The sequence below is a fragment of the Eptatretus burgeri genome, chromosome 16 (assembly GCF_056783735.1).
Source record: "Eptatretus burgeri isolate ZD-2024b chromosome 16, Ebu_testis_v1, whole genome shotgun sequence".
Taxonomy (NCBI): domain Eukaryota; kingdom Metazoa; phylum Chordata; class Myxini; order Myxiniformes; family Myxinidae; genus Eptatretus; species Eptatretus burgeri.
In genome coordinates this window covers 13,706,612-13,716,850 of record NC_140976.1, presented here as the reverse complement: position 1 = coordinate 13,716,850, position 10,239 = coordinate 13,706,612, and the positions used below count along the sequence as shown (strand labels likewise).

The 10,239-nt window shown below is 44.8% G+C and overlaps 2 protein-coding genes across 7 annotated transcripts in view; one reads left to right on the top strand and one right to left on the bottom strand.

The window, feature by feature from the left end:
• Nucleotides 1-2,594, top strand: part of LOC147010556 (protein MFI-like) — a 107,733-nt gene extending 105,139 nt beyond the window's left edge. For all 5 annotated transcript variants that reach the window (XM_085860435.1, XM_085860434.1, XM_085860437.1 and 2 more), the window contains 2 exons: nt 1,811-1,857; nt 2,305-2,594. In XM_085860435.1, coding sequence (XP_085716561.1) covers nt 1,811-1,857; nt 2,305-2,456 — 199 coding nt within the window. In that variant the 3' untranslated portion in view covers nt 2,457-2,594. The remainder of the gene's footprint in view (nt 1-1,810; nt 1,858-2,304) is intronic.
• LOC147010554 (uncharacterized) overlaps nt 2,489-10,239 on the bottom strand; it is a 46,213-nt gene continuing 38,462 nt past the window's right edge. For both annotated transcript variants that reach the window (XM_085860439.1, XM_085860438.1), the window contains one exon: nt 2,489-3,092. In XM_085860439.1, coding sequence (XP_085716565.1) covers nt 2,898-3,092 — 195 coding nt within the window. In that variant the 3' untranslated portion in view covers nt 2,489-2,897. The remainder of the gene's footprint in view (nt 3,093-10,239) is intronic.

Genomic DNA, 10,239 nt, shown 5'->3' with positions numbered 1-10,239 from the left:
TTTCACGATCAAGCATTCTTCATGCACCCTACACAGAGATGGGGTCTTCCAAAAAAAAGAGAAGTTACCATCTGAACAACCGTTTCATGAAATAATGGCCACCATCCATTTGCAGGCACCTCTTGTCCAAGTCTTTCTGAGAATCAAAGAAACCCTCTGATGGTGCGATGACCCACAATGAAATGAGAGAAAGACATTTTTCAATTTGGAACCCCTAATTGCATTCCTTGCCTCATAGCTACAGTGCAAAGACCAGGCAGGACCTGATGCACTGAGCTTTACCAAAAAAAAAATTTTTAAAGGCAACTTTGCACTGGCAGTGTGAAAAATGAATGGGTGCAGGAATGCTTTCATGCATTGGCTTAACAGACTGCGATATGGGCTGACAGGGTGGCCGAGAGATACGCACTCACCCGAGTCTGAATCTCGGCCCAGCTACAAACTGTCATACTGATGTCTCATTGGTAGGGCAAAGCATCATTGTGTCCCGTCTGCCACTTAATTGGTGGGACGTTAAAGATCACATGGTATCCTTCATGAAGAGAAGGGGAGTTATCACTGGCAGGCTGAACAAATTCCAAGTTCATGCCCTGTCCTACAAGGGGGCATTACATCAGCAGCACAGCCACACCCCCAACCAATGATGTTACTTACAGCCTTGTGCTTCACATGAAAGACTGATCTGTGCAGGGGTGCATGTGGAACACAATTCAGAATCCCTCCCCCCTCTCCCCCCCACCCAAAAACAAACCCAATTCTGTATTGCCCTCAACGCTACAGTAGGGAAAGCTTGCCACCCACGAGCTCAGCTACCTTTAGGTACCTCACGTATTCGACATCACGCACAGTAGGTGACAGAAAATTTTAAATTACTTGGTCACAGATTTGGTTAGATAAAATGAATACAATTTGCAATTTGACAGTAAAATTCATACTCTAAGATCAAGTGGCTTGCACACAAAGAGAGTGGGAGGCACAGCACCTTGGGCTTTCCAATCAAAATCCTGCATTGTGATTCGTGGCACGATTTGACCTTACAGGGCACACACGCCATCTCGAACAGACATCGGCCGCTTCCGCACACCTTGTGGCTGGTGGTTCTGCATGAGCATCACTGATGATTAGCGGTTGAAGCACTGCAACTTGGGAGGCTGCCTCCACATGCAAGATCCCTCAATATAGATATTGTGAGGCTCCTGTTTTTTTTCATTGGGCCAGGAAATCTCAAGTAGAGACAAATATGGAGTAAAGAGAATTAAGATCTACAATAAAACCCATGAATGAGTCTGGAGCCAAATCTGGTCACTTAGTTAGATCTATGAACTAATCTCTCTCAGTAACCCTCTCTTTGGGATGTAACATCCTTCTCAATCACAACTGTCTGGGATGCATTCGTGGCAGGAATTCCATCCACAACGTTGCACTGAGCCAATCCACCGCAATGACAGTCGAAGACGCTAACATTTGGAACGAGGTGTTGCTCAATCACTCTGCCCCTATCTTGAGCAACTGTCAGATTTATCACCTGCTTCGGAGATGCTACTCTAATTTATTGGAGTTTGAAGGATTGTATAAAAATGTTTGGGTACGATATCCCACTGATGAACACTTAGTAATGGTTGTAGAACTCAAATAAGAAACATCTACATTTAGTGGACCTTGTTGCTAAAGTAAGGAAAAAAAAATTAACATTGGACTGTTTATGCAATTGGCAGCAACGTAGCAATATCCATTCCAGCAGAACTCACACAGAGCAAGTAACTTTCCAGCCCTTGCCCTTTTCACATTGTATTTTTGACTTGTTTTGCAGGTATCTCAAAACATGGAAAGAAACTGCAACAACCAATTCAACTGCAGGCAAGTCGCTGGTCGTGCATGCTTGAAATTGCCTCAGGAATGCATGTAGTAATGTGCAAACTTGCCCAAAAATGTAGCCATTGTGGGAATTAAAATAAATAAATAACGATTTGTTACTCCATTAACTTGTGGCCTTGCCGAGTAGCTCTTGTTGGGGGGGGGGGGGCGGAAAGGTTCCAAAGCATGGCCAAAGGCTATCACAGAGACCCCCCCGACTAAAGTTTGTGTAGGGGGGGCAGTGGAGGCAACCGCCATGGCTTTGGAAGTCATTATTTCAATGAAGGGCAAGTTACAAGGTCCATCTTGGCCATGGCAGTTGACTGGGTAGCATAATCACTGAATGGGTTTGAAGGAAGCTCACAGTTTAGATCGACTCACACCGTGGTCTCCAAACGTTTACCCGAGCATGACTTATTCACTCTGTTTCCCCTCCACCCCAAATAACAGTGTTTACAGGTGTAACGCCCTCTAAACGTGACCTGCGCCAGTTTGAGAGGCTCGTGCAACCCAGAGAGCAACCACAAGCACACAACCCCAACTGTGGTTGCAATTCCACGGTGGAACAAATTGGATATCGACAACTGCCATTCACCGGGTAAAAATTAAAAGAAAATAAAAATGCTCCTAAAAGTCAAAATTGGGGAAAATTTTATTACATTTACCAAATATACGTACATATTGTACAAACGTGATATGGGCAATCTGTTATGTCATTAAAGGTAAAAATATTGTGTGCATATGACAAGAGTCATGAGTGTTTCAATTATCACAAACACCTCCGGATCATGAGCGTCCTCTGCTGGTCAAACCATTTCTACAATAGCCAACAAAATCAAATCAATCTTTTGCGTTTGGAATGACAAGTTAAACCCAAACATTCGGTTCTTGTTCAAATACATTTGAATTCTCGATGCAAAACACAAAAAGAATGCATCCAGAGTATTACAAAAAAAAACTAAAATTCACCTCAGCATCATAAATAACAATCGCTTCGAACGTTGCTGCGATCACTGGGGTGATTTTGTTTTTCGTCCATTCAATTAGTACCGCCTCTTTGCGTAAACTCCTCCACGAAAAGCCATGGGAGCATCGAGTACATGTTGCCTACTGCGGACGAACTCGAACCGCTGCATTATCCGGCTCAGCATGCGCTGGGAACGAGCCACCTCCTTGTCATCTCGAGAGCCACGAGAATGGATTTCTGCGAGCTGGGTCTCCAGCTTTCGTACGTCCTCCTGGTAATCACGTAACAATGATCATTTTAAATGCAGATATCCAAGCTCACCGAAGAGATGAAAGGAAGTTGGCAAAGGAGCACACTGATCATGGAAAGGATTACGGTAGGTCATCAAATAAATGAAAGATGTTGCATTAACATGTAAAATATCACAAATTATTTTTGCACAACCTCCATCGATAAAACTTAAAACAATAAACTGACTATCAAATGAACATGTTGGTACATCAAGAAAAAAAAAAGAAATGGCCACCATAATATCAAAGGAAAAAGGATACCTTATAAAAAAAGGTAATGGAAATAAGCAAAAGTACATGCTCACAAGTCTGTGGAGTGAAACTGAAAATCAAAGTTGGGAAAATAAAATTTCTGATCAAAATCCACATTGAAGTGTTTTCTCATCACGTACCAAGCGCAAGCTAAATGGCTATCAAGTTTAACATAGTATTTGAACCTCTGATATCTGCATAATGGTAGCAATTAAACACCTGCCATTATGCTAAAGTAAGCAAGCTGGGTTTACTACACTTCATGAAGAGTGAAGGGGGGCGGGGGACATACGTATTGTGTGTGCAAAGGACAAGGGGAGTGGGGGGAGGGGTTTGAATTAAATTTGTTTCAGGAAAGGTCGAGATAAGATGGCAAAGAGGGACTAAAAAAAAAAAGTCACTTGTACATGTAACAAAAATATAAATATATATATATATATATACTGAACAAAAATATAAACGCACCAAGCGATTGTTACTATTTTACCTCGAACTCATTAATACTAAATCTTCACAACAATTTGGTTATAGAATCCATGACAATTGAGCATTAAATTTCAAAGAGTTCCTTGAGAATTCTGGCGACAGTCTTTGCGCTACAACAGCCGACACAACCGAGGTGTCACTGTCAGAGTTCACACAGTCAGTAGCGGGTGTTGGCCTCCCTCAAGCTTGGCCTCCCTCAAGCGGTTACGCACCGTCTGGGCTGAAATGCACCTGTTATGCAGCCCGACAGTCTCATCGGCAGTCCTCGTGGCCGGTCGGAGTCGATCCCGGAGATGTTGCAGCCTCATGTGACGATCCTGACCGGCAGTGGTCACACGTGGTCGCCGGGCATGTGGGCGGTTCACGGTGCTTCCAGTCTCTCTGAGGCGCGTTCTCAGGCGGCTAATGGTGGAGTGGTGGACATTGAAGTGTGCTGCAACGGCCCGTACTGACGTCACAGCATTCAGCATGCCAATGGCGCGCTCCCTCAAGATTTGTGACATCTGTGGCATGTTGACATTTGGCACCAGTCCACATTTTGGGGAGGCCTTTTATAGGGCAAGCTATAGGGAGTGTTTGTGTCCTGGTCATGCTCACTGACCATCACTCTGTCAAGCCCCATGGTGCTCATGGGAAGGATTACTCAACGTGTGAGTCCACACACTCAGAGTGGTCAATTTCAATAGGAACATCTGTCTTGAGCAAAACAAAGGAACCATTGCTCAAACATATCATCGGTTTGACCATTTTCCCATAATGGCAATCTTGACTTAGATATTTAGGTTGGTGCGTTTATATTTTTGTTCAGTATATATATATATATATATATATATATATATATATATATATATATATATATATATATATATATATATATATATATATATATATATATATATATATATATATATATATATATATATATATATATATATATATATATATATATATATATATATATATATCCTGGTGTTGGCGTAGTGGTTAGGGTCACGGCTTGGGATCCAAAAGGTCCTGAGTTCAAGCACCGTTGGCCGCTTGAATTTATACACACCAGGAGGTTGACTCAGCCTGTCATCCTTCCGAGGTCGGCGAAGTGAGTACCAGTGTACTGGGCCCGGTGTATGCCGCGGTTAGAATAGGTGTACCAGAACCCTGTGTGTCGTAAGAGGCGACCAGAGTTGCGTCAGGAAGGGCATCCGGCGTAAAACCCGTGTCAAATCATTATGCGGATCATAACGGATAATCCGCTGTAGCGACCCCTAACGGGAGCAGCCGAAAGAAGATATATATATATTACTCCAGGGCTCGTAATGGCCTTATCGGTACGCCTCATCCGAACCGGATCACTTTACCGGATCAGATGCAGCCGAGGAACACTGTCAAGGACGTACCGGCTAAAAGGAACGGATCATTGGGAATAAAGTGCTGGCTCGGTTAGGATATAGACCATGCTGGATCAATGAAAGAAAAGACAAAAACGAGCTGGAAACATTTCCACAAAGGATTTATTAACAGGCAGGTGAGGAAAGGTATGTGGCACATTGAATGTTGTTTTTTGTTGTCTGTGAGCAGAGATAGGAAGAAATGTGAAAAGTGTGGCAATAATACAAGCAACTTACAAAAGCAGACACAGAGCAGAGTTATCTCGATATAATTCTAGTATAATGTTGACTTAAGCAAGGACAGGCACCATGACACACACACACACACACACACACACACACACACACACACACACACACACACACACACACACACACACACACACACACACACACACACACACACACACACACACACACACACACACACAAACAGACGAAAAGGAGTTAATGGAGAGGAGATGAGGCTTACGGTTTCAATACCTTGCACGATTGCCCGACCACGCCACGAATACGTTTTGGGGGGATGCTCCGCTGGGTGATACCTCCTTGACAGCTAGCGCATCGTCTCCTGCTTCGTGGAACTTCGAGCCGCTAAGCGTCGATCCAGGGAGATGGTGCGTCCGACAGGCGTGAAGGAAGGACTTTTGGCGGAGTCAGAAAGTGGAGTCCGGAGCAATGGGTGGAGTCAGTAGCAAGGCGGAGTCGGCAGGCGAATGGGTAGGTTGTCAATCCCAGATGCCAAGACTAACAGGATGAGCAGACAGGAGCGGCAAGCAGGAACGACACAGGAAGTGGCACTCGAACTGGAACTGGACCTGGAGCTTGAGCTGGAAGTGAAATCCACCACCGCCCCACGACTCGTCTTTTTATAGATCCCGTGGTGCGGGCGGGGGAAACGACCCGAAGCGGTGTCGTCACCCGAATGGAGCGCTCTGGTTGGACCCCAGCCAGCACATGGGCCGGCCGCCATGACCGGAAGCGGCTCCACTTTACTTCCGGCCAGATGGTTCCAAGCTGTGGAATCATCTCAATCCGAGCACCGTGACACGAATCGCCCTGCAACAAACTCCCGGGTCGTCCACGGCGACCGGTGGTCAGCGCCGATCAATGCGCTGCCTGTCTAAGCCATGCGGCCCAAGCCGTACAGCGCGCCTCTGCCTAGCTGCAGCCTCACCGGGCGGAGAGGCCGTTCGCCGAATGCGGGAGACACCACGGCCACGGTGGTCAGCAAAGACCGATGGTAAGATGTTATGGTAACATGCGCAGACCCGAACACGATGTGTGCCACTCGTGCCCTGCTCCTTGTGTGATAAATTATCTCAGGACTGCAAGTGGGTCCGCCACCATTAAGCACGTGGCCATTTATCAAAGGCGGCGGTGTGTGCACAGTGCCAGGCCTGATCCGTCAGGGAATTGAGGGAAAGGATTGGATATAATTATTGTATGTAGATTTGGATTGAAGAAGAGTGTGCCGCATACACACTGTAATTTGTTAGCACTTGGTGTGCCGCTCCGTCTATTTCCTCGGCACGGCATTCCTGCAGCGCACCTTTAGGTTGGTTATCCTTTTGGTCTTGGCACGGCATTCCTGCAGCGACGTGATCGTGTTGGTTGCTCTTCTAGTCACCTGAACAGTGGGCGGGAGTGGCCGCTGTGGGGCACGCACTCTGTGCAGCGCTGGCATTTATTGTTTGCTTCCACTGCTGCCCTTGATCTTCTGTGAGGATGCATTCTTACGCGAAGGGCGCAGCTGTGGTTTCTACAGATGGGTGTCCGAGTGGAGTGCCTACTAGCCTCGTGAGGACCTCTTGCTTGGATTTACCTCAGGAATAGAGAAAAAAGAATAGGAATGAAGTTCAGAGATTTAATCAGACCGAGCTATGAGATTTACTCAACACACTGACCCATTTGTCCCACTCGACAAGAAGGAAGGGACTATCTGAACGTACATTAATGAAAGAACTGTCTGGGGACCACTGTTTGTTGGCTGCGTTGGTGTTGGAGGGATGCGGTTTCCAGAAGGGCAACAATATATTCTTCCTTCTATTATTCTGACCGAAGGCAGGTTCAGTGCTGCGAAAGCAGGCATTGAACTGGGTGTTTTGCCTTTCCCTTCCGAGTGGAAGTCAGGATAGGAATTTGTGATTTCTTAATGGTGCCGACAATAACTCAATTCCTCTTCGCAAAGGACACGGAACACCGTAGGATTAAAAAAAATCTTTATTTAAGTACACCAACTAATGCTGGCAGACAGGATACCCAATTTAATATCCATCCGTGGGATGGCGCACGCACTTATTATTTTTCTGCATGCAAAACATTTGGATGACAGTTTCTAGCTGGGTCAAGATTCAAACCCAGGCGAGACAGATCGTGTGTGCTGAAAATCAGCTCCGAAGAGGCAGGTTTTTCACTTTGCACCATAGCTCCAGCTTGTAGATAAACAGGCTGATCTACAGAAGCACACCTGTGCCCCCCCTCCCCCCTTTTGCACCCAATTCTGAGGAGATGCAGAAATTATTCCTACTGTCCTAAGTGACAACCGCTTCTATATTCTGTGCTCTCGTTCAAATCCCACGGGTTTTTATTTTCAAAGGATAATACCTCCAGTGATACAAGTCAAGATGGACTATTATTAATTAGGTAAATTGAATGGTTCAGATTTGATTAGTTGGAGCATCTTCACAATTTCACTTTACTTTGAAACGGTGTAAGGTGGATGTCGAATCAAAGGATTTCTTCCAAAGCCCTCAGAAAATTCTGACATTGAGGATGTTTGTTTTTTATGTCCCTGCACCGAGGGTGCCGGAGGGATTATTTTTTTTTTAAGCAATGCTGCATTATATAATTTACCTTGACTAATGGTTATATCAACCATACTGTGGTGTTATGGGTAGAATGCTCAGTCTGGGAGATCAGTGGTTCAAATCTTAGCCGAGTCATGCCAAAGACTGTGACGGAACTTCCCCCATGCTCACTAGCTATTTGGTGTGTGTGTGTGTGTGTGTGTGTGTGTGTGTGTGTGTGTGTGTGTGTGTGTGTGTGTGTGTGTGTGTGTGTGTGTGTGTGTGTGTGTGTGTGTGTGTGTGTGTGTGTGTGTGTGTGTGTGTGTGTGTGTGTGTGTGTGTGTGTGTGTGTGTGTGTGTCATGGTGCCTGTCCTTGCTTAAGTCAACATTATACTAGAATTATATCGAGATAACTCTGCTCTGTGTCTGCTTTTGTAAGTTGCTTGTATTATTGCCACACTTTTCACATTTCTTCCTATCTCTGCTCACAGACAACAATAAACAACATTCAATGTGCCACATACCTTTCCTCACCTGCCTGTTAATAAATCCTTTGTGGAAATGTTTCCAGCTCGTTTTTGTCTTTTCTTTCATTGATCCAGCATGGTCTGTATCCTAACCGAGCCAGCACTTTATTCCCAATGATCCGTTCCTTTTAGCCGGTACGTCCTTGACAGTGTTCCTCGGCTGCATCTGATCCGGTAAAGTGATCCGGTTCGGATAAGGCGTACCGAGGGAGGGTCCCCTGGTAATTGGATCACGTGCTTATTTTTAAGATCACCGGATAAACTAGATGGAGGACCCCAAGTCACGTGGTTGAGTTATTGGCGTTCACGGTCAGTTAGCGACCCGCCGCGTCAGAGTTATCCGTGTGTGACAGCCTACAATTCCGGAGAGTCTGGTGGGAACCTGAGATAGCGTCCCCCCTGGTGGTCTTCTCCCCCAACCCAAAGCCCGCAACAATATATCGTTATGGTTTTGGAAAACTTACCTCAGGGGGAGAGCATACATGGACATGCAGGTGACCCAAGGATCAGTTATTTTGTTAGTCTTTGTATAGATAGTCCTTGTCCCTTGTCAAAGGGCTGTTCCGGAGGGTGAAGGCATGCGTCGGCTCGGCTGTATTTTTTCATTGTAAAGTCTCTCCCCCCCCCCCACTGCTACTTTCAATCTTACTTCCTTTACCCTTTGGTCCCACGAAATTCCTCTGTGTTCCCTCCATTCGTGCATCGTTTAATTTCACAAGCACGACCGGTCTGTGGTCGTTAATCCATCGGATGCTCTCACATGCATGTTCATGACGCTTGGTGATCGTCGTGGCCTGCGAGGTGCGGCACTTCTCGTGATCGAGGTACTGTGCAGAACTGTGCGAGTCGGCATTTTGCACACGCGCCAGGCGTGGGGGAACTGCATTGAAAGTTCCCTCAGAATGGCGTGGCAAATTCCACAAGTGACGTCGTGGACCCGTCCACACCCAGCTGAAGACCGATGGGAGAGAGAGAAAGCTTGTGGGCAGAGAGTAGAGCAAATTTGACGAAACAGGAAGCTGAAGTGAATGGAGAAAGCTCGCATGAGCAGGGACGCAAAGGGCCCGTGAGAGAAGAAGAGACCAGAACAGAACGCAATGTAATTTGTCCATCAGAGAATGTTTGTTCCTTGAAAGAGGTTGATGATCGTGAGAAGCAGAAGGCAGAAGCGAATGGGGAAAGCTCGCACGAGCAGGGACGCAAAGAGCTCGTGAGAGAAGAAGAGTGGATAACAGAAATAATTTGTGCCCTGCTGTCTCATCAAGTTGGGGGTTCGATTCAATATTATATATATATATATATATATATATATATATATATATATATATATATATATATATATATATATATACATATATATATATATATATATATATATATATATATATATATATATATATATATATATATATATATATATATATATATATATATATATATATATATATATATATATATATATATATATATATATATATATATATATATATATATATATATATATACATATATATACATATATATACACACACAGTCAACCCCCGCTTCATCGCGGTTCACCTATCGCGCCCCGAGTTCATCGCGGGTTTTACCTTGGAACGTAACTAATTTTTTTCTGCTGATTCCCCCGGTACATCGCAGTGATAATATATAAAATATAAATTATTTAAGCAATAAATTATAACGCA